The sequence below is a fragment of the Lactuca sativa genome, chromosome 8 (genome assembly GCF_002870075.4).
Source record: "Lactuca sativa cultivar Salinas chromosome 8, Lsat_Salinas_v11, whole genome shotgun sequence".
In the NCBI taxonomy this organism is placed as follows: domain Eukaryota; kingdom Viridiplantae; phylum Streptophyta; class Magnoliopsida; order Asterales; family Asteraceae; genus Lactuca; species Lactuca sativa.
This window is the reverse complement of record NC_056630.2, coordinates 60411228-60437111: the sequence shown is the minus strand read 5'-3', so window position 1 is coordinate 60437111 and position 25884 is coordinate 60411228. Positions and strand designations below refer to the sequence as shown.

General features: G+C 34.8%; 1 protein-coding gene across 1 annotated transcript; it reads left to right on the top strand.

The window, feature by feature from the left end:
• Positions 1–8147: 8147 nt before the first annotated feature.
• LOC111911259 (uncharacterized) lies at positions 8148–10373 on the top strand. The gene is made up of 2 exons (XM_023907049.3): positions 8148–9436; positions 9530–10373. The coding sequence occupies exons 1-2, from the start codon at positions 8292–8294 to the stop codon at positions 10146–10148; spliced, it is 1764 nt and encodes a 587-aa protein (XP_023762817.2). The 5' UTR covers positions 8148–8291; the 3' UTR covers positions 10149–10373.
• The last annotated feature ends 15511 nt before the right edge of the window (positions 10374–25884 follow it).

Sequence of the window (25884 nt, the reverse complement as noted above, 5' to 3'; positions counted from 1 at the left end):
AATAAAGGGAACAATATCCGTGTAAGCTTCAAATATTGATATATTCCACTAATCATTAGGGAAAATTGGAATCAATTAGAAAATCTTAATAAGAAATTTCAGTTTTAAATGCATAAAAATATAATCAATATTTTACACAACAACCATGAACTATCCATGAAAGTCGACCTTGAACTCGTGATTAAAAATATAATATAGTAGGCATCGGATTATGGAGGCTTTAAAAAGTATTAACTAGGTTCTTTTTGTAATTAAAATTTTAAGATAGAGGAGGAAAAAGGCATAAATGAAATTGTCCTATTAAGTAACTTTAACTTCACCATAGAAAACAAAAATATGGAGTTCTGACAGGAACTGTTCATAAATTTTCATGCACAAAAAATGCTTTCATAATTTACTCTAACTTTTAAGGTTCGAGATTTTTGGTAATATATATATATATATATATATATATATATATATATATATATATATATATATATATATATATATATATATATATATATACTAGATGTATGATCCGTATGTTATACGGGTTGATTGCAAAAATTAAATATTAAAATTTAAATAATAAGTATTTATTAATATACAATTTTGAAACAAAAAGTAAAAAAAAAACATATTAATTACAATTTACTATCATATTTATCACATTTAATACTTTACATATATAAAAAAAATATATATATATATTATGTAGCTTTTTAATATTAAAAATTAAAAAAACTCTTAAATTGACATGTGTATATTATTTATTTAAAAAATATCATAAAATGATAAGTGTCAAAATTAATAAGAGAATGATAAGTGGCAAAATTAATTTTCATTTATTAAGGAGGATATATATATATATATATATATATATATATATATATATATATATATATATATATATATATATATAGTTAGGTTATTGTGTTCTAATTATCTATTGTCTGCATGTAGGATTGATTATGGACCAATCGTTTTAATTATTTTAAAAAATTAATTAATGCATATTAAATGTTAAAGACATAATGAGTATTAAATAAATCTTCATTATTTAATATGCATTAATTACTTTCTTAAAATAACTAAAATGATTGGTCCAGAATCAATCTTACATTCACACACTAAATCGTAGAAACATTTGAACCTAATTTTTTTTCTCTCTTTCTCTTTCTCTTTCTCTCTCTCTCTCTCTCTCTCTCTCTCTCTCTATATATATATATATATATATATATATAGGGAGAGAGAGAGAGAGAGAGCAAATAGATCATTTTCTTTAACATCTTGTTGCCTTATTGAATTAAAGTCAAACTTCATTTTGTAGTGTTTTATAAGGCCACTCAAAACGAAGTCACTATCATACGCATTGTGCGCGTTTTCAATGTGACCATCCCAAGGGTGGTGCGGTTGGTGTTGTCATGGTTGGTCGTAGTTAGATGTTGGAACCATGACTGAGACTAAGAGGAGTGGGGGTCGCCACCGAGCTCACCAGTGATCATTGAACACTACCCCTAGCTCTCCTTAGGGGGTCGCCATTGGAGCCTTGTTACACCTTCGGCGAGTAGAGAGAGAGAGGGTGAAGGTTGAATTTGATTGGTGCTTGTAGGGTCGAATCGCTTTCAACCAAAAACCAAACCAAAGATTATGTTATTCAAGCAAGTAATCATTTTTCTTCAGTAAATAAACTATGGATTCCTTCACAACATATGCTCAAAGAGGTCTGTGTACACATTATTATCTATTCCATTTAAATTTTGTCTCTGCTTAAATCCTTTTTGCATCTAAAAAGGGCTTTGGGAACAAAATCTAATATAATTGTTGAAACAAGCACATATTTGGCATAGCCTGTTGGTCGGCCAAAAATAATATAAATAGAGGAAAGAGATGTCAGAAGTGGATCACTTATTAGCAAAGAAAGTAGTTGATCGATACCTGAAACGTGAAGTTCTTGGGGAAGGTACATATGGCGTCGTCTACAAAGCCATTGATACCAAGGTATTATAATACTCTATCTGGCTATTGAATGGGTATGTAACATAAAATTTAGGGTTTCTGTTCCCCTTGAAATAATCTCCGCATGATTCTTCATTGAATAAAATTTAGGGGTTTAGGGTATGTCACTGGAAAGTAATTCCATTATACCAACCAGCAACAAGGATAATTATGTGTGTGTTTTACTCTATACATATAATCTCTATATATTAAGATACCAAAAGAAAAGAAAACGCATAACGATTTGTTTTACATTTGCATGCATTTTTCAGTGTTTGATTAAGTAGTGGGTTGTGGGACAGACAGGGCAAACTGTTGCAATAAAGAAAATCCGGCTCATGAAGCAAAAGGAAGGAGTGAATTTTACTGCTCTAAGAGAAATCAAGTTGCTGAAAGAGCTCAAGGATCCAAATATAAGGTGTTGGTTTTAGGTTTGATTTTATTCACAAGATGACCACGACCCAATTTTACATGTTTGAATATATAGGAAAATTTTTAAAATTATAGGAGTTGTGTTTGAAATGTTGATTAATTCATGCTATTTTGAGGCTTGTTAAATGCCCTGAAGTAATCCTATCACTTTGGTTGTTATGGATATGACAATAATGTTTTGGTAAAAGAGAATACATTCCTTGGTAAATTTATGGGTCAATTACAATGATAATAAACTTATTATGTGTACACATTTAGAGAGTTAATATGTGTACATAAAAAAATGTTTGTGTATTAAAATAAAGTAATTTAATTAAATTAGAAAAAGAAAATAAAAAATAGAGTGTTAAAAGTGTTCTCACTCTTTACCAAATGCTAAGATTATATGCTAAATAGAGAAAAATAATGTGACATTCAAAAAGTTAAGGTGACAAGATGTTAGGAGTGTTACTACTCCTCTTAGATGTACAACACGCACACACACACACACACGATTGTGGACCAATCATTTTAGTTATTTTAAGAAAGTAATTAATACATATTATATGTTAAAAATATAATGAGTATTAATTAAATCGTCAGCATTTAATATGCATTAATTATTTTCTTAAAATAACTAAAATGATTGATTCATAATCAATCATACATGTACATAATAGAAAGTAGAAACATTTGAACCTAACTTTTCTCTCTCTCTCTCTCTCTCTCTCTCTCTCTCTCTCTATATATATATATATATATATATATATATATATATATCAAGGTTCTAAAAAACTCGCCATGGCTCCGCCAAGGCGCGCCACGACTCTAAGGCTTGCATCTGCCGCCAATTTTGCCAAAACGCCGCCTTAACTCATATATGTGTATAAAAATTAATAATAGTTGAAAATACATATAAAAATGTTGATTATATAGAAAATTGCCGCCTTAAGTCACGCCTTACAAACGTCATGACTCGCCAAGGCTCGGAAAAACTTGAGGTTTGACATTGCCGCCAAGTCACGCCTTACGTTATTTAGAACCTTGATATATGATCATTTATAACTAGCATCTATTGTCTAACTAAATCTTAGCTATTGGATCAATGAAAAATATCATCATTCTTGGAAGAATATTATTGCATTTATTATTAATTTTTATTTTTAAGAATTCAAATTTCAAAATGTCTTAGGGGTAATTTGGACATTTTGTGTATCTTTATCTAAAGAAACAAAAGAATGAATTCCAAGATTTTAGGAAACAAATTTATTATTTTTATTTACATTAAAAATTAATTCTTTAAGAAATATTCCGATAAGAATATAAAATATAAAATTGACAGAATGTAAAGGACTAAGAAATTTATATTAACATTTAACAAAATATACATGAGACTAAAAAAATTTATATTAACATTTGACAAAATATACATGTTGGACTAACATTCTAAGCGCATTCAAAACAAAAAACATTTTGGCAAGAATTAAAAGTACAAAACTGAAATTTGTATGAGAATGATTATCGAATACAAATACAAAACTAAAATTTTGTTTAGAATAAAAGAAATAAATAGAGAGAAAACAAAAATTACAAGCACTATTCTAACATTTTCATAAGATTAAGAGAATTATAAGAGAAGAAAAGTGACATTCTAATGAGAATTATTAAAAAATAAAAATAAAATAAAAATAAAAAATAAAAAAATACGATCTTATGCCTCTTCTCCTCCTGATCTTTGTTTTTCTTGATTTAGTGATTTTTTTTCCTTGATTGGGTAACACATGAAATAATAACTAAGCTCATTTAAATGGCATCGCGAATCGTGAATCAACCACAAAGATATACATAAACAAATATAAAATCATGATAGGGTTGCAACATTAATGACAAGAATTATCATGTTTCATTATTTAGGATGTCAATCTTTAAAAATAGAGACCAAGAACAAACATTCTTATAAAATATGTATTAAAAGCATTCAATAAAAGAAACTAATCATCAATAAAAAAAAAATTCATTTTATAAAGTAATTTTTTTTTTTGCAAATATATGTACGTCTACATTCCTACTTCATTCCAAAATCTATCATTTCATGAAAAAAAATCACTTGATTGCATATAATTGATATAAGAACCGAAAACATTACCTACGAATTTGTTACTTATTGTTAATGGAAATTGGCCAAACATTTTTCCATATAAAGTACGAATAGTGTTAAATAAGTTCATGGCTTGGCACAATTAACATTATTTTAAAAATCATAATATTGTTCCCCGAACAATTCTTATAAGTTCTTTTCTCTTCTGTTCATATTACTTTATCATTAATGTGTATTTTATCATTATTGTTATTCTTTACATATCTTGATCTTATGTTTTGCATATAAACTACGTATTATACTATTATTAGTTTTATGGGCCATATTAGGTAAAAGTCAAAACAACAAACAAGAAGGAAGAAGAATTAATAATAAAAAGAAAGTGAATAAAGAGAAGACAGATAAAAGATGTACAACATACTATGTCCTACTCATATGAGAAAAATTGGAAGGAGTATTTTGATGACATTGGAATATGTTTGAAAACTTGTTGAAGCATTCCTTTAAGAGTAGGAGTATTCCATCGCAAATCAAGGTGACATTTTCACAAACCGTTTTAGGGCGTAAGGCATTCAACCACAAAATTGAATGTCTTACGCTCCAAAATTGAATGTCTTATGCCCCAATATATTTGAAACCTTGTTGAAGCATTCCTTTAAGAGTAGGAGTATTTCATTGCAAATCAAGGTGACATTTTCACAGACCGTTTTGGGGCGTAAGGCATTCAACCACAAAATTGATCACGCCTCATTATATACCTACACCGAATATTTAACACTTGTAGAGTAACTAAACACCATAATCGTTATGACTAAATAAGCCTTCTTACCACCTGTAACGTCCCAAAAATACGAGCCAAAAATTTCATTTTTAAAACATACACTTTGCAAAACATTAGAAATAAAACATTCACCGATCATATCATTTCATAAAAGATGTTGCGTGTCTAGAAACCATTTTATAAAACATAATAATGTCCGAGTACAAATCCCCAGGAAGATCTCATAGTGCGGAACAACTCGTCGAGTTAGGCATTGACTCGACGAGTTTTCTTCTAACCGATGTCCAATAGTCCTTCATCCTACTCGCCGAGTTGTATGAACAACTCGTCGAGTTCATCTTCATCCGAAGAACATTCTATGCTGAGACTCGCCGAGTTGTATGAACAACTCGCCGAGTCTGTTCTTGAGGCAAGAAGATTGCCTTGGACTCACCGAGTCAGGGCATTGACTCGCCGAGTTACTTCATGGGTGAGTCTGGCTTCCGACTCACTGAGTCACACCCCATGACTCACTACTCCACTCCGCAAATACGAAAAGGGGGAAAACTCGGGGACTCGCGACTCGACTCGCCGAGTCCGATGAATGACTCGCCGAGTCTATCACAAGCAAAAACTATATACTCGATTTTACCTACACGTAAAGTTTCCAACTTTACGTGTAAATAAACACCAATGAAGGTTTTAGGGCTCAAAATTCACTAAAAGAGTAGATCTAGGGCTTTCATGCAATATGGCTCCATAAAGGAAGTAGATCCGAGCTCCTGGAGCTCAATCATGCCTAGATCTAAAGGTTAATCAACTTGTTACAAACCCTAATTCATAATCAAGCTTGGAAATGGCTCAAGAAGGACTTTAATGGAGCTATAAGGGACTATAAGCATGAAAACAGAGGGAAACTAAGTTATACCTCAAGGAAATCACTGAAATAACACCAAGATGTTTGGCCTCCTTCTTCTCTTCTTGATCTACTCTCCTTTTCTCTCAAAATCTTCAAGAAAACACACCAAAGCACTTCAATCTCACAAGGAACAAGGGTTGGACGATATAGGGAGCTCTGAGGGTGAAGGGGGCGAGCTTGGGGGCGCATAAGATGACTTAAATAGGGTGCAAACCCTTGAAATTAGGGTTTCATCAGACAGCGGGGACTCGCCGAGTCCAGAATATGGACTCGCCGATTCGCCAACTTAAACATGCTCCATCTCCCGTCTCTACTCGGCGAGTCGGGCCTACAACTCGCCGAGTCCAAGGCTAAAAATGCAAAACACTTAGATAAATTTTACATACAAGGAACCAAGTGCTACACCACTAAACATAAATCAATTCCACCTGAATACCAAAACAAAAAAGAAAATGATAATTGACGAGAGAGTGGGAGAGTAGGAGAGGAACCTAATAGAGCATTGCAAAAAGAAAATATTAGTCGAGTCCCCAGCGATGGAGATGATGATGGTGGTGTTTCATAGTTGCAAAATTGAGAACGATTCAATTCGAACCTGAACCAATAAAATTTGAAGTTGAAATCGGAGATGAGGCAGCGATTGTGATTAGTCGACGATGGTGTATGCAACTTTTTACAGGTTCATCTTCTTGATGTACAGGGCCAACAAAGGTGTTTATGTAAAAACAAGGTTGTCTCCCTTAATAATCGATTTTTTAGGTTTGCTTCTTCCCTTTTTTTAGAAACGAACGATCATCATATCCTTCACCTTCTTTAATTGAATGTATTTCTTGGAAGCGATACACCACGCTTCGTGATTTATACATGTTTAAACATGAAAAAAATAGATTCGTGATGTTGATGTAGGTATGAAAAAGAATAAATAATTCAAGTAATCCTTCTTTTTTAATTCAAGTAATCTCCCTTCATTTCTATTTCTCGAGCTGCATGTATGGTGAATCGAATAAGACTTGTAGAAGAGGCATGGCAGGGCTAGCCGACGGACCCCTAGAATTTGAGGCAAGAGAATACGTGATATAAGGAAAGAGATATACATTTCCTAAATTGTTGCTTTTAATTTAAATTAATTAACTAAATTATATATTAAATTACTATCATACCCTTTATTAATTAAATTTAATAAAAAAAATAACATATATTATTGGTTTCGTAGTTACACAATATATGTATGTTTACATATGATCATACATCTTTTCTCTCTCTCTCTTTCTCTCTCTCTCTCTCTCTCTCTCTCTCTCTATATATATATATATATATATATATATATATATATATATATATATATATATATATATATATATATATATATATATATAAAGGTGATTTGAAGTGAGTACAGTATTTTTAGATGTACTGTAGAAAAATGGTAGGAATATAATATAAGATGATAACAATTTCGAGTGTTTAAGTGGTGACCAATCCTAATATCCTCACAAATCATCAAAATTAGATCACTCTGATGTTGCAAAAAATAACAAAGTAACGTATGTTTGTTTGTTTTTTTTAATCAATTATAAAACCGATAATATAGCAATATATTATATTTTTTGTATTGATATTAACAACATATAAATTATTATAGCAACACACTTAAATAATTTGAGTATATTATAACAAAGTGACTACAATTATTTATTAATAAAAACACCATATCTACATCTTTTTCTTACTGATGATAACTTTATGTACAAATAAAATACAATGTTTATATTGGTAGGAAAATACCAATACATAGTTATTGTAGGTAAAAAAAAGAAAATATATAACTATTACAATAGAAAAGAAAAGTATAAACTAAGTTTCTATAATAAATAAAAGACAAAATACATTACCAAACTTTTGTATATTTGTATCAAAATACATTACCAGTTTTGTATAATTTATATTTGTAGCTATAAATAAACAGAAATTTGGAAGATTATAACTTTATTCATAAAATTGACGTGGCAATGACTCACATCTACACATCTTTTTTAATTGGTTAAAGCGGGCAGCGTATCCAGCTGGAGACATATAAGAACATCCACCTCCCAATCGGATCCATTCCTCCCCGTAATTCACACATGGACCCTACCGTCGCTCCGCCGCAACGGCTTTCCTCCGCCACCCTCAACCACCTCCATTCCAATGACTTCTCCCCTCGATCCCGCAACACCGATTCATGGGGGGAAGACAATTCCATATATCCATCTAATCATGGTTCTTCGGCGGCGGCGGCGGCGGCAGTTGGTTCAGTTAAGCTCCGGTTGATGTGCAGCAGCGGCGGACATATTGTCCCTCGTCCCCACGATAAAACTCTCTGCTACGTTGGTGGAGAGACGCGTATGGTGGTGGTAGACCGTCATACTACTCTACTAGACCTCACTAACCGCCTCTCCAAAACCCTACTCCGATCATCGTCTTCATCAACGCCGACTCCCATGGCGTCCACATCGTTTACTCTCAAATACCAGCTTCCTTCTGAAGACCTTGATTCGTTGATCTCTGTCACCACCGATGAAGACCTCGAAAACATGATTGAGGAATACGAAAGATTGAATTCATCCTCCGCCGGGAGTAAATCCTCACGGCTTCGTTTATTCCTTTTTCCGACGAAACTTGAATCCGTTTCCTCAATCACGTCGTTTCTGGAGAACACAACTAAATCGGAAGATTGGTTTCTTAGCGCGCTAAATGGTACCGATTCAGGGTTTTCCGATACTTCATCGGTTAACTACTTGTTAGGTCTGGATGATGAGATCTCTCTCCATGAGAAAAAGGATGTTAATCACAAAAGTGCCATCGCTACAAACCTCAGAGGTAACAATTCGGGTCAGGATGTTCATTCCATACCCGATTCTCCGATGATGGAAACAACCTCATCGTTTGGGTCGGCATCGTCCACTCCGTCGCTTCCTAACTTGCCGCCGATCCAATTAAACGTCGATGATCATCCTAAGGTTGTAGGAGGAGGAATCGAAGAGCAATTTTCTCAGATGACTGTACAGCAACGACATCATAAGCAACAAAACGATGCGGGCTTCATCCCTGCGGCGACTCCAGTGGTGGTTTCAGGTTCTCCGATGATTTCTGCGACGGCGATCCCAGAACAGTCTGATCCCTTCTCATCCTATCAAGGTTTACATAGGGCTTATCAAAAGGATGAACAACAATTTCAGCAAAAACAATCTACGGGATTTGATTTTGCTTCTTCGGATTCAGTTTTAAGGTATTTCATACTCTACCTGTTTATATCAGCAATGCATACTATCTACTTTGATTTTAATGGAGTTTATCAATCATCATTGGTTTAAAATTGCAGCGATCAGTTAACGCCAATTCTTAAAATCCAATCTTCTGGTAACACTAATCGATCTACTGATCAAAACGAAACCCCTGATCAAAACACGAGAATTCAGATCCAGCAACAACAAATTCAAAATTCTCCTTATTTATTGTCGATGCCAACAACCCAACAACTCCAATTTATTCATACTGCTGCTCCACCACCACAATACATCCACCACCACCACCACCCTTCTCCGGCGGTGGTTCCGGTAGCACCTTACTACCAGATGTACCAGTCTCAGGGCCACCACCATCCTCAAAATCCGGCAATGGGTCAGCAGAATTTCGTGTATTTAATGCCCCACCAAGGGTACAACTTCCCATTGCAGCAACAACAACAACCAAGTGATTCAGATTCTCCCCGGAAAAATCAAGCTGCTCCAAAAACTGAATTTCCGGCAGGTGTTTACAGAAGAACAAATTCAGGTACTCCACAGCTGATGCGGGTCCCATCCGGTAATCAATATGGTGGTGGAGGTAATTATGCTTATGAAGGACAACAGTTACAGCAGCATATATACTATGGAAAACAGGCTATGCCTCCTCAAACAGCTGCACAATATCAAACAATCACATCGACTGCAGAGCCATGAGATTTGAGAGCTGAGTTTATTGGAAAATTTTGCAGCAAATTGTGACTTGTTTATTTCTATTTTCGTGTATTATATTGTATGTATTATATTGTATGAATGTTATTATTATTAGTATTGGTTTGTGGTATATGTATTTTGTGAAAAAGTTCACACTTTTTTCTTGTTTAAATTGTGTATACTACCATAATATATATAATTATATATAGAGGTGCTACTTACTACTTATATATTTGTTTTTGTATTTGATTCCTTATATTTTTATATAGATAGCATAAGCGATGGAAAATGTATCATCTTATCCAGTATGAGTCCTTTGTGAGGTTTTAGCAATTGTTAAGATTGCAAATGAATCATTTTTTTTTTTTTCAATTTTTTTATTGTATATATCGGGAGTTCTTGTAAACATATAAGTTATGTAATTTTATGGCTATACATATTGTATTATATATTATATATGACAATTGTTGACGTTTTCAGGTGGCCTAGTGCTGTCTTACGCCATGCTAAAGTATCCAATTTTCATAACGGCCCCTTGATTTTTCTTTATTATTCACAAACTCTCCAAATTATAGAATTGGTCCTTAGACTCTTCTCCATTATTAATGAACTACCCATCTTTCATTTCTTTTAAAATTTCGTGTTTTAGAAAAATTACAAGTTTAACCCCTAAAGCAATTTTCCTCCTTATATTATCAAATACATATACTTAAATGGTACCTACTTAATTAGAAAATTACAAAAATAGTCGATGTGTATCATAAAGTTAAAGAAATAGTCTGTGCCAAATATGTAATTTATAAAAAATAGAAACGTTCATTGTCTTTCATTACATTAATTTCATATTGGTTCGATACCTCATGGATGCAACTCATCTTTCATTACGTTAATTTCAAATGTTACTTTTCCAATACGTACTAAAGAGTATAGGTCGATAAGCTTAAATAAAGTGCAATATAAAATTATTGCAAAACATTTAGTTACTAGATTGGCAACTGGTATTGATGCTCTTGTTAGTCCAAAGTAGTATGCTTTCGTTAAAGACAAACATATTTTGGATCGCCTATCAGTGTTGAATGAGGTTACCGAATAGTTTAAGTGAAAGGAGTCATGGTGTTAAATGTTGATTTTGATAAGGCTTATGATTATGTGAGTTGGGATTATTATTGAAGATCATGGAGCATACAGGGCTTCACCATAAATGGTTAAGGTGGATTAACGCTTGCCTGGAGTCTTCGCAAGCTTCCATTCTAGTAAATAGAAGTCCTACACATGCATTCACATTGAAGAGGGGTCTACGCCTGAATGACCATATGTTCTTAGAGTCTGTTAGTCGGTGGGCGATTAACAGAATAATGTTCGAGGATTGTCTGGCAAGTAATTAGACCGCAAGAGTTTTTCCAGTTATGGAGATTCATATTGGGTACCGCAACGGCAGTGGGGTCTGCCTCTTTTAGGTCGGGAGTCCCCAATGGGAACGAGTATCCTTGGAAGTGATTGTTGTATGGTTTGAGGACCTTCGGTGGTGCATCTCAGTTTGTTGGGTCCAATCTATGTGATAGAAAGGAGTGATTTCGAGGGAGAAATTTAATTCAAGTGGGGGAGAAATGTAACATCCCAAAATTCAGGTGCATCTCTTAAACCCTTCTTCTTTTCCAAGTTGTCAAGTTTAACCCTTAAAAGAAAAGTTATGTCAAATGAGTACGATGGGCATACTGAAGAGTACGCTGCGCGTACTCATGCGCTTAAGTTGGACGCGGACTCGCCTAGGTACGTTGGGCGTACCCAGGGTTACGCTGGGCGTAGCGGGCCCAGATGCAAACCCTAATTGTGGCTTGTGGACTATAAAAGGAATGTGTTGGTCTTGTCCCCAGCCACCATTCCTCAGAGAAAAACCCTAGAAGAGCAATATTATCGTTCCAAGCTAGTGTGTGAGTGTTCTTGAGCTAAAAAGTGCCTTTGTGTGATAGTGAAGAAGAAGAAGAATAAGAGGTTCTAGTGGAGGCTAGAAGTTGGAGTGCAAGCTTGGGTCTGATTTCTACAGAGGGAGGAGCTTCACTTGGAGGTAAAAAGCTTAGAGCTTTCCTTATTATTGTTGATTTGTGCTTCTTGGACCAATTTTTAGGGTTTTTGGTCCCAAGGTGGAGACTTTATGAGCAAAAGGACTCCACAAGCTTAGATCAACTATATTTCAGAGCATTATGAGTTGTGGGTTCATAAAAATCCAATCTTGGACGTGAATATTAAGCCATGCATGAGATCTAGGCTTTATAAGGAAAGAGGAAAGGTCTTAGAAACATTAGTGGCCTTTACAGCCATGCAAAGGCTTAAAGGTTTCGACTTTATGGATTAAGTGACCTTAGAGAAGTCAAATCTGAAGTTTGAGTATATGTGTTAACCGTTTAAGACCCAAAATCAAAAGGAGTATAAAACTGGGATTTACGCGGGGCGTAATCCCAGTACGCGCAGCGTAGGGGGTCGCGTTCCCCGTTTTTGTGAAGTCGCTGGGTAGGCCCAGCATACAGATTTGGTATGCGCAGCGTAACCCGGAGGGTTAACTTTTGTTGACTTTTAGGGTTTAGTCAATGATTGGATCTTTGAGCCATTAGAGGGGTAAAATGGTCTTTTACCCTTCTGAGAGAACTTAGAGAGGGATTAGTCTAGCCTTTGAGAGTTGTATTGATTAGAGTAATTATTCCTTGTGATTAGGCGGACGCTAGACTAATATGACCGAGTTCGAGATTTACCGAGTTACCCGAGGTGAGTCTTCTCACTATACTTTACCTAGAGTGATAATTAGAGTTATGTGACATAGTATTTTGTATGCCATTTATATGATGTGATACACTGCATTATTTCTATGTGATTTGTGTTATTTATGTTTCATAGTTTACAGAGTTAGGACCGGGAGGTCCACAGAGTTAGGACCAAAGGGTCCACAGAGTTATGGGACTGGAGGGTCCCACTAAGACACATTGACCAGAGGGTCAAACAGAGTTATAGCCTCGAGTGGCTAATATGTGTTGTATGTGGTATTTTGGGGAACTCACTAAGCTTCGAGCTTACCGTGTTATGGGTTATGTGTTTCAGGTTTTTCTTCTCAGGATCACGGGACGACGTCGACTTGATTGTACACACTAGAGAAAGAGTTATGAGGATCCTGGATTATTTATGGAGTTGTACTTTGTAATTGAATAAAAGAGATTTTTATATAATATGTTATGAAGAGTATGCATTTTTAAAAATGAAAAATTGTTTAAAATTTTCACGTTGTTACATTTAATAAAAGTAGCATTGGACTTTGTGGTTATGATACCCAATATCTGTAACACCCATTCTAGGTATTTTCATTTTCAACCCAAAAGTTTAAATTCCCTTGCAAAATAGACCCTTACACTAGGCGTATACAGAGTGGACGTTGGGCGTAAGCCTTTTAATGGACCACGGTTGGTGGCGAGTACGCTGAGCGTACGTGTAGGTATGTCGGGCGTACTCGAGCTTGTCTTAAAACACTAAATTTGGGGTGTGACCCCTATTTAAGGTCATTAGCTCCCCTTGGACCTCCTTACAACCAACCTCCACTCCTCTCATCCCTTATCTCGAAACCCTAATTCTTATGTGTGAGTTTTGAAGCTATACAGTGACATTTTGGTGTTCTTAGTGGTGAAGGAAGATCTTTTGAGTTGTGGTGTTGCACTCAAGCTCTAGGATCCAGAATCTACTCACCTTTGTGCATCTTCAGTAAGTATAAAGATCAAATCTTGGTGCTTCCCTTGCTAGATCTTGTTAGGTTGCAAGTTATGACCTTTTTGTCCCAAAAACCTTGGTCTTATGAATATAGTTAACTCCAGACCATTTGAGTTGTCCTTTTAGGCATGTAGGGGTGTTTGGTGCAATAAAAATGCAAGCTTGGTCCTTTGTTTTCTTCCATGTAAGAGTGATGGGATGTTAAATGGTTATATGAGTTAGGGTTTTGGTTTTTAACTTCTTGTGGCCATGAAAAGGCATAAAGATTGCAAATTTATGATTTTAGACACTTATTAGGGTTAGACATGAACTTTGGATGTTAAGTCTTAAGGTATTAAGACCTTAATAGAAGATTTGGATGCTTGAATAGTACATTGGGCGTAACCCTGAGTACATCGAGCATACTGGGCTGCAGCCCCGTAATCCCTCCAAGTCGAAGTTATACATTGGGCGTAAAAGGCCGTACGATGGGCGTACTCCTAGAAAACCCACTTAGGCCATTTTTGGGCCTTGGGTCGTTAAGGGTTTTGGGCCTTGCTTTTTGGGTCATGCATGGGAAGGGAGAAATGGTCTTTTGGCCTTGGTAAGTCTAAATAGGTTTTTGGACCATAAATTGTGGGTTAAAACCATGATTATTAATTACGACTGTCTTTTGTTTGATTAGTGTGAGGACCCATGTTAGCAGCAACTCGAGTGTGTGATTCAGTCATCTTCAGTTTGAGGTAAGTCTTCTCACTATGCTTGTGGCTCGAAGGCACCAATGTCGGCCCACCAAACTGTTTATGTAGAATGTTATATGTTGTATGACTCTTACATGTATGATTGGGTTGAAATAAACCATAGGGTTGTGCCCATGAGTTTATGATGGGTTCGAAGAAACCCCAAGGCTAGGCCCATATTTGTGTATTGAGTTGGAATATACCCCAAGGCAAGACCTAATTGTATGTTTGATATGTGGTACTTTAAGTAACTCACTAAGCCTTGTGCTTATAGTTTAAGTTTATGGTTTCAAGTACTTTCGGTACAAAATGGAAGGGCCCGTCGTGATGACACATCATCCTCCCTCATGATTTTCGTACTTTTTGGATATTTGTACTCTAAAGTTTTGATATTGTATTTTGTGATCGAATTGGACATATATGGTGAATGAAACTATTGGTTTTAAACATGAAAACTTTTATCACTGTTTTTGGGTCGTTACAATATCTCAAAACAATGTCATTTCTTTTTCTAGCTCCTTGCTAGTCGGTGGTTATAAAATTTGGTTGTTAAAAAAAGGCCATTGAGATGGTATGGTTCAAATATATTTTAATCCAAATTAACTAACCATACACATTGTTAAAAATAACACTAGATCGAAAATTATATTTAATTTTTTCACATGCAACCTATGTGTAAAGACGATTGAGATTATTGCTTAATACATGTCTACCTTATCATAAATCAAGTTAATAGAAAATTATTATTTCAAAGCTAATAACGACATGTTTATTTTTAATAACATATATTTATAAATATTTGAACTACATGGTTGCATTATACCGTAATGCATCGACATTCACCTAGTTTAATAATAAAGAAGGATCTAAAGTGCCAAATATGAGAGTTTTGAGTAATCATATGTGGTGATAAAAACATAATTGATACATAAGACAGAGTCACTGAAACATTGCAAGATTATTTTTTTAGTGCACTTAAAATTCCTGAATCCATTGAAATCATCATGTCTTGTTCCCGAAAATTGTTGTACCTAGACAATTTACTGTTTAGGACAGTTTTGTAAATATGGTATTACCAATATATTTGATGATTACTGAATCCTAGACAGTTTACTGTTTATGACGGTTTTGTACGTACGGTATTACCTTTATATTTGATGATTACTTTTGTTATCTATCGTGTCATGCGTTGGTGATTTTAGTGTCACCAAACATTTTATTTAATTGGAACTGACATGTGAGATAAGGGACTTATCATTTATATTATTTATTATATTTTTGGAGAATACGGGGGGTTTGGGGTAGTGCCCCAATAGGTCTTTGAAAAATCAAATTAGTTATATAACAGAAAAACCAAATTTTAATGGGTGATTATGGTAAAATTGATAAATATTATTGAATTTTTTAACCAATGATTATTCCATTAAATTCATGAGTCTCTTAACTAATTTAGAAGGAAGAAACCATAATATGTCTAGTATAAATACAACCCCTTAATTGAGCAGTAAGAAACCCTTCTCACCTCTTCTTCTTCTTCTTCTCGAACTCAAAACCTTCCGGTGATTTGGCTTGTGTTTCTGTGCCTAGACACATAAGTGTCCTTTTGGATTATCCTAAACTGGATTTCCTGTAAACCAAGCATAGGGTGGAGGTATCAGTTCCGAAAGTCAACTTACACGATCCAAGAAAAATCTGGTTCTCCACCATCACCCTACTTAAATATCCTCCAACAATCGAACTGATATCTTCGTCTGGTGGAGATGGAAGAACCAATCCGTGAGTGAAAACAAAGTTCACGAAACTAGAAAAGTTTGAAGGCAATGATTTCAAGTGTTGGCAGAAAAAGATGTCATTCATGCTGACCATACTAAAGGTTGTGTATGTGCTGAGTACTCCAAGACCAGAAGTGGCGGAGAGTGAGACATTAGTAGAAACCAGAAGGAGGAGCAAGTGGGAAAACGATGAATACATCTATAGAGGACACATTTTGAATGGTATAGATGATTCTTTATTTGATATCCATTACGAGGCTAAAAGTGCAAAGGAGTTATGGGACACTCTTGAATCGAAATACAGGGATGTGGATGCTTTTAGCAAGAAGTTTCTGGTCAGTGATTTTAATAACTATAAAATGGTTGATTGAAGATTTGTCATGGAAAAATACAACGAACTCCTTCGCATTTTGAGTCAATTTAAATTGCACAACATGAATATGGATGAAACCATTGATGTTTCGAGTGTAATTGACAAACTTCCACCATCATGTAAAGACTTCAAACATAATCTGAAACATCAAAAGTAGGAAATGTCCATGGTTCAACTTGGTAGTCATTTGTGCATTGAGGAATCCCTTCGTGCGCAATAGAGCGACAAAAACAAAGGAAAAGGTGAATTTGAATTTGGACAACCCTTGATTAGATGGCTGAAAAAAAACAAGAAATATGAACAATAAAGGACATGACTGTGTCACCCAAAAATTTCTAGACAGATTTGAACTTTTAAAACATTTCAAACCATTAAATTCATTAAAACTTTGTTTTCAAAATGTATAATATCAGAGTTTTCCCAAAAACATAAAAAAATCATGATGAGCTGTACTACCATGCATTCGCCTTGCCGCGATCCCCTGATGTACCTGAAACAATAAGTGAAACTGTAAGCCCAGAAGCTTAGTGAGTTCCCCTAAAATACCAGTCTCTTATAACCATAATCATATCACATCCACAAATACAAATCAGTATGCATAATGAGCCTTCTGCCTGACTGGACCGCCTCGTAGGGCCTACGGCCTATCTGGACCGCTCCCGAGCCTTTGACATGACTGGACCTCCTCCCAGGGCCAACAGCCTATCCAGACCGCTCACCGGGTGTGTTGGCCTTCAGCACAAAGTAGGACCGCCTCAACCCAACCCCCAAAGGAAGTCCAGATCTGAAGTTGCAACTTTAGATCTTGGCTTAAACACAAGAAACCTTTCCTAAAACCCACCCAAAAGAGATTAAAGATGAAATGAGCCAAGGAAACAGCCTAATACCTTCAAGAGAGTGCCAACTGAAGTAGATCTTTGATTCCCACAAGTTCTTGCTTCAATTTACTTGTTTTCCCCAAATGTTTCCTCACCAAGATCCCTCTTCCAAGATTTACCACACCAAAGAAAGATACACACGCGATTTAGGGTTTAAGAGTGTCAAGGAGTTGTAAAAGGGAGGCTGGGGAAGGCCAATGATCCTTTAAATAGGGTACAATACACCGGAATTTAGGGTTTCATCTGCCAGCTCCAAATCATCGAGTCCCTTCTTGGACTCGGGGAGTAGTTCACTAAAGCACGTGGACCGACCCGCTTCTACTCGACGAGTAGGGCAACCAACTCGTAGAGTAGACCTTGAAATCAAGAAAATTCTTATATAAAATCGATACCTGAGAATTGAGGCATTACAATGACAAAGGCAAGTAGTAACATATCCCAAATAACCCCAACAAAAAGAAAAAAGAACTAGTTTATTGGAGATGTTTAAGGGTGGGACATTGCAAGCATGATTATTGTGTGAATCTAGACAATAATGATACTGGAAAATATAGAGCCAATGGAAGTGGAAAAGAGTTCAAGGACCAAGTGAAAGGAGGTCAATTTTTGACTAACTTTGATAATTTTATTCAGAATTATGGTATCATGTTTCCTTTATTCTTAAATCATTTTATGTACAGGATGATGATGTTTCTTGGTGGATCGATTATTGTGCAATGAACCATGTATGCAAGGATAAACGGTTGTTTGAAACATTAACACCGCTTCAAGATGGGTATGTGTTGCACATGGGAGACAATTCTTTTAAACCTATTTTTTTGGTGTCAGTGTCTTTTGTTTAGAATTTACTTCTGGAAAGACAATTAAACTTTTTGATGTTTTGTTTGTGATGGGTTTTATATGGCTTCTATAGGTTACAAAAATGATGGGTTTTACATGCAATAACATGGAAAAATCCTTATACACTTACGGGTACATGCAACCTATTAGATCTAGTCATAACACTAATGAAGTAACATTCTATTGAACAACAAGAACCCTATAACCCTAATGAAATCAAAAATTCACAAGAGGAGGTTACATAACTTTTAGTTATTGTAGTAAATAACTAATCAAATCTTTCTTCAGAAACTTGGAATACTTTGGGAAGAGAAGAAGAAAGGGGAAATTTCGGTTGGCTTTAAGATCCAAAGAGATGGTGATATGGTCATATTTAATTATATATTTTATACCATTATCCTAATATATTTGAGCAAAAATGTTACATTTTAAGATATAAGATACTTAATATGCTTTGAAATGTTCAGTTACAGTTAAAATGGGAACTGGAATGCAAGAGGAGGAGAAAGGGGCTAAAAAGACATAAAAAGGATGTTACTGGACAACTTGACCCTCGTTAGTGTTTTGGCCATAACTCATGACTCAAAACCCAAATTGAAGAGATTCAAAGTGTTCTGAAAACTAGACAAAATTTCGGACAACTTCCATTTTTTGAGAAAAATGTTGATTCCTAGTCAACACAGCGTGGAAACGCCATCACCACGATGTGGTGCATCATAAAATTCCGTCGACGAGAATAAACAATCTACCACGGCATGGAAATCCTTTCACCACACCATGGGGACGTTAAATGATACAAAGAGAGCTGGAAATTAGCCATACTGACATATCTTCAACCCTAATTCATTCCATATGAAAATAAACCTTAGAGAAGCCATTTTGAGGTTCTAGAAAACGGCCGAAGGGCCATTAAACTGATATGAAGTGAAAATTTGAAGGATTCAAGAGCGGATTTACGTCACAAATCATTCGGTTTGATTTTCTGATCACGATTAATATTCCAATTGTGTTCTTACTATTTTTACTCTCTAAATTCATGTGTTAAAACGTGTTGCTTTCGTTTGGAGTAAATAAAACTCGATTTTATGTGTTGACTTCAATGATTTTGAATTTTATTATTTTTGTTATTAATTGTGTTTGATTGTATCATCACCTATCATGTTAAAGTTATGATTTTTATTGTGTATTGCTGAGTTATGTGTATTTAAGAGGACTAATCTAATTACATTAACTTGAATCTTAATTAGTTTATGATCATTAAACTGTTAGGACTAGAGATTGATAAAATCATAGGGTTAGGTAATCTTAATTTGTGATGTATTAGTGAGCTAAGATATCCATGTTATGCTTCGATCGATTGTCATGATCATTGATGAGAAATCACTAGATCATATCATTCATAATTCAAAAATATTAAATTAACTATGTGTTCACTAATTGCATGATCATTATGTTAGTTGTTCATTAATTATCAGTACTACGAAATCCGATCAAGATAACTAGTTATATTAGAATTCGGTAATCCAATCTAAGCTTGAGTACCTAAAGTGATTCGTTTCTAATAAGTTTATCTCGTTAGTTTTATTTAGTTGAGTTTCCTAAATAACCCCCCCCCCCCCCCCCCCCCCCCCCTTACTGTTTCCTTTTATTTGGAATAACCTATAATCAAATACTTGAATATTAATTCACTCTCGTTCCCCTTGAGTTCGACACCCTTGCTTCTCAAAACTATATTATACTCGATCGGGTTCATTGCCTATATGGTGCGGTTAAGACGCAATAAACAAGGAATTATAAATAAAAAACCAGTGCATTAAAAATAACACATCGGGTGGCCGAAAATCTCATGTAAAAGGAGCCTTTTATAGCTACATAGGAAAACCTGATAACCCTAATTTGAATATAATACTATTATATTAAATTAGGCTATTCTCCTTATTCCTATTTATCTCCAACGCACATTCCAGAAGCTCCAAAACGACTTAGAAAACCATCCAAGGGTAGAAGGTTCTGGAACATCTTCTTGTTCACCTATTGAACAGTTACAGCTTAGGTCCTTGCACTATTAATTAATCCAATTAATCCTAAAATTATTTCTAATTAATTTCTGATTAATTATTAATTAAATAATACTATTTCTAATTAATATATTATTCTCATAAGATATTAATTAATCATTTATTGCTATTTATTAATTATATAATAAATCAATAAATTAGTCCCTCTCTCCAAAAGTCATCTTATTTAATTACCAGGTTTGAGGGTAAATGAAAAGGACTTTGTTAATAATTCAAGTATATAAAAATTTATTTATTGGATAAGACACCTAATACAACAGTCTTCCACTTGGATAAGTCTAAAACTACAAATTTTAGTATAACTTCTAAATTATCAGCAAATGGTGCTTCCAAAAGCAATTCCAGCCTCTTATTTGGTCAGATATTAGTCCTAAGATAAGTGATCAAATATTCATTCGTTCTACAAGATATCATATGAACACAAGACATGGATTAGAATCAATCTCATTGTCCAAAAATATGTTTCATGATTTCTTGATTTATGATGACCTCATAAGACTTCTAATTAAACACATCAATTTAGTCCTGGATGGGCCCAACGCTATAAGTCAACACCAAATCACTGAGGGGCCCAAAGATATACCTTTTCCCGTCAGGGAAAAATGAGAGAATAAACTGACTCATATCCTTGTATCTTTTACTCACCAAATCATACATGACACTATGTTTTATAACACCAAGTTACTGATGTGTTTTTGCAATACCAATATACAATCGATTTGTAAATTACAACTCATATATATATATATATATATATATATATATATATATATATATATATATATATTAGTTTTAAGAATATAAGATATTATCATCTCAGAATTACTTGTGATATAATCAATAAAGTAATTCTCTGAGCGTGGGTTTATCCAATACTCAAAGTCTCCATTTTCTAAGTACTCATGAATGTTGTAGCAACACAATTGTTATGTCTAAACTCCTTAGACAATCTACAATCCAATTCATGATAGTCTTCATTCACTACTTACTTCCTAAAGTATGAGAGACTATGGTGTTTTGAATAATCAAATCATTCAGGAAGTAAAACATGCAAAACGAAACACAAGAATAAATAATTGACAAAGTCAGTAAACAAACTCATAAATAATAATCTATTATTCAATCAACAAAATCAATTACATTTATTCTATTACAAGTTTTAAACTAATCATCTAACTACTGAAACTAACATCATCACTCAAACCAATGCTCCTAGCATGTTGACTATATTTAACCTTACTTAGAGCCTTTGTGAAAGGATATGGAGGATTGTCTTCTGATGAAACTCTCTTTACTATGAGATGACCTTCTTCAGCTCTATGTATGATATAATGGTACTTCCTATCGATACGTCTTGATTTACCATGATCTCTCGAGTCTTTAGTCAAAGAAAATGATCCTTCATTATCACATAAAATTTCAATAGGCTCCTAAATGGTCGGAACAACTTCGAAATTACAGATGTAATTCTTCATCCAATCCGCTTCCTTTGATGCTTCACTTAATGCTATGTACTCTCATTCACAAGTAGAATCAGTCACCGTGTCGTTCTTGGAACTTTTCTAAGTGGCTGCTCCTCCATTTAATAGAAACACCCAGGCATATTGAGAATGAAGATTGTCTCTATCTATTGAAAGCTGGCATCACTATACCCACTTACTCTCAATGTATCACTGCCACCAAGGACTAGAATCAGATCCTTTTTCCTTCACGGATACTTGAGAATGTTCTTCACTGTTGTCTAATGAGCTCTGCCAGGATTTCCATGAAAGCGACTGACCATGCTTAAATCAAAAGACACATCAGGGAGAGTACATGTCATAACTTACATGATCGATCCTATAGCCGAAGCATATGGGAATCGATTCATTTCCTTTATCTCTTCATCTGTACTAGGGATTTAAGTCTTACTCAACTTGGCATTACTCTTAATAGGTAGCTCTCTTTTCTTGGAATTTTCCATACAAAAATGTTTTACTACCTTATCCAAGTATGCACTTTGACTAAGACCAATTAGCCTTTTCTTTCTATCCCTTAAGATTCTTATCCCAAGAATATAGATTTCCTCTCCTAGATCCTTCATATCAAAACACTTTCCAAGCCGAGACTTTACTTCTTGCAAAGTTGGAACGTCGTTTCCTATAAAGAGTATGTCATCAACATATAATACTAGAAAGTTTACTATACTCCCACAAGCCTTAACATACACACAAGACTTGTCTTCACTCGTAGAGAAACCAAATTCTTTGACTTTCTCATGGAATACAAAATTCCAGCTACGAGATGCTTGTTTCACTCCGTAAATGAATTTCTCAAGCTTACACACTCTATTAGGAAACTTTTCATCTATAAAACCCTCGGCTGACACATGTAAACATACTCAGCCAACTTCCCGTTAAGGAAAGCAATTTAACACATGTAAACATCCTCACCTTGGAAGTGTGTACCTTTCCATCCATTTTGGTCTTTTTCTTGAACATTCATTTGCAGCCAACTGTCTTTCAACTAGTTTCTTGATCAACCAAATTACAAAATTGTTTATCATACATGGACTTTATCTCACTATCAATTGCCTCTTTCCACTTGGCAGCTTTAGGGTCTGCCATTTTTTCCTTGTAGTTAGCTAGCTCATCCAAATTTTCCAGTGTACCATCACTAATAAACGTGTCACTATCAGACGTTATATGGAAACTATAGAACGTTTGTGGCATGCAAAAACTCTACAAGATTGGTGATGAGGTAATGAACTATCAATGGGTTCAACAGGAGTATCATCCTCTGGTTGAGCGATAGTATCTTATAAGGTTCCTTCATTGGTTGAGTTTTGAATCTCTTCAAGGTCAATGGTACTCCCGCTATCCTCTTTTCATATGATCTCTCTCTCGCTAAAGAATCTCATTCATGCTACAAAGACCACGTTCTCACTAGGTCTACATAACAAATATTCAAAATACTTTTATGGGTATCCAACGGAAATACATCTCTCACTTCTAGGTTCTAGCTTGTCGCAAGTCTCTCGTCTAACAAAATCTTTACAACCCCAATCATTCATATGTGCTAGCAAAGGAACCTTCCCTGTCTATATCCCGTGAGGTGTTTTGGCAACCTTCTTAGTAGGGGCTTGATTTAGGATATGGAGGGTTGTCTCTAAGGCATACCGCGGAGAGAAATGGGAAGAGAAGCTCGAATCATCATGGAATGAACCATGTCTAACAAGGTTTGATTATGCCTCTCAGTCACACCATTAAGTTGTTGTGTCTTAGGAGGATTCAATTATGAAACTATTCCACATTCCTTGAGATAGCCGTGGAACTCGATACTAAGATGCTCTCTACCATTAGACGAATCAATATGTAATACACTATTACCTAAGCTATCAACAAACATCACAGTTTCATACATACCATTACAAGGTCAAGCTTCAAACATAAAAATACCATTTTTATAAACCAATATCGAACCATTCACAACATTAAATGAATATTGAAAACCTTGTCTAAATAGTGCATGAAAATAAATAATGTTACGTGTCATTTCTGATGAATAGAAACAATTAACAAAATCTAATCTAACGTCACCACCAAGCACAAGACAATAAATTCCAATCTTGGTAACAAGAGAAGATCGCCTATTGCCTATGATCAGATTTATCCTTCCATGCTCCACCTCCTCACTTTCTCTTAGCCCCTTCAAAGCAGAACAAATGTGAAAACCACATCCTGTATCAAGGACCCAAAAACGAGTAAATTGTGAGTTATTAGTTTGAATAATGTATATACCTGCCGACGATGGCTTCACTTTGTCATCCTCTATGTCCTACAAGTACTTGGGGCAGCTTCGTTTGTAATGGACCTTTTCATTGCAATAAAAGCACATGACCTCTTTGGGATCACTAACAAAAGGAATGTCAGAACTAGGCTTTGATTTTGGGGCATTTCTAGATAACCCAACATGGGTCTTTCCCTTCTAGTTCTCTTTAGGAGCACATTTTCTCGTCTTTCCTTTGTTTTGCCCAATGGAAAGGACAGGAGCACTAGTAGAGTAGAGTTTTGATTTGTCTTCAAACCAGATCAGTCGTATGCAATAGGTTGTGGAGTTGGGCCGATGTAGTCTCAGTATTGTTCAAATGATAAGCCAATATGAACTTAATCATTATTGGATTAGTGTCTAAGTCCATAACTATAATTGGTATGTACTTGACCTGATTTGGCATGGTCCATTTGGGTTGCATGGCATCGGAACGATTTGGATAGAATTTTGTGAGAAAATGATATTTATGATTTATTAATATATTATAAGTTCTAATATATTAACATGAAAACATATTATTTAATTAGTATTGACCAAGAATTAATTTGGAATTAATTTTGTGATCAAAAGACATTAATTAAATATACGGGGATTGATTGTGTAAATCATTCATTCTTATATGTGTGGGCTTAAGATCCATAATTCTTCATGTTGGGTTAAATCCATGGAGTAACCCATGGATACTCAATGGAGGTTTTAACCCATGGAGCATGAAGAATATGGAAACACATGAGTTACATGGTGTAACCCTAATAGCCACAATATCTAAAGACCCCACAGCTCAAGAAATCGGCCCAAAAGGGTTCATATGAGAGGGTAGCCGATTTTGAGCATAAGGAATTTTCTCTCAAGTTATTCCAAGTTGTTGTTGGTGTTGTTTGAACCATTTGAGGTGTAACACTTGGGGAACTAGGCTCTTACGCTCCATGGAATCAAGCTACAACACAAAAAGGTATGTTACTCTAACTAGTGTCTTATTTGGTTATGAAAATGCATGCTAGTTATAGGTTTAATGCCTTCGAAACCATTTGCATGTATAATTAGTGAAAACATAGATCCAAGGTATTTAGGGTTGTATGTGCACCATAGGATGTTGTAGTATACTAAAACCCATCAGTGGTATTAGAGGCAAGGTTTGTTTTCATGTTATGCTTGCTGAAATGGCTGAAAATCGAAAATTTTGGCTTTCTGGGCACTGGACTCGCCGACTCCACTGATGGACTCGCCTAGCCCATGAAGAATTCATCCTACTCGACGAGTAGGAGCCCCGGACAGCATATTTTCGAGTTTTAAGGCTGGAATTGGACTATAATCATTACCCTAAGCTGTTTTTGAACCTATAAACATGTTTTTGATGTGGTAATGTTCATTCTAATCCAATTCAATAGATAATTGTCAATAGATTCATGTTTTGTATTAGTTTAATTGTAGGCTAATTACATGAAAATTGTTTGATTTGAATTATCTTGTTCTTATGAGTTCTTTAGGTTAATAGAAAAATTATGTGATAATTTGTTTTCAA

Coding starts and splice junctions, on each gene's coding strand:
- LOC111911259 (XM_023907049.3), top strand. CDS start 8,292: ATGGACCCTACCGTCGCTCCGCCGCAACGGCTTTCCTCCGCCACCCTC. Junction 9,437..9,529: donor TCTTCGGATTCAGTTTTAAG/GTATTTCATACT, acceptor TTAAAATTGCAG/CGATCAGTTAACGCCAATTC.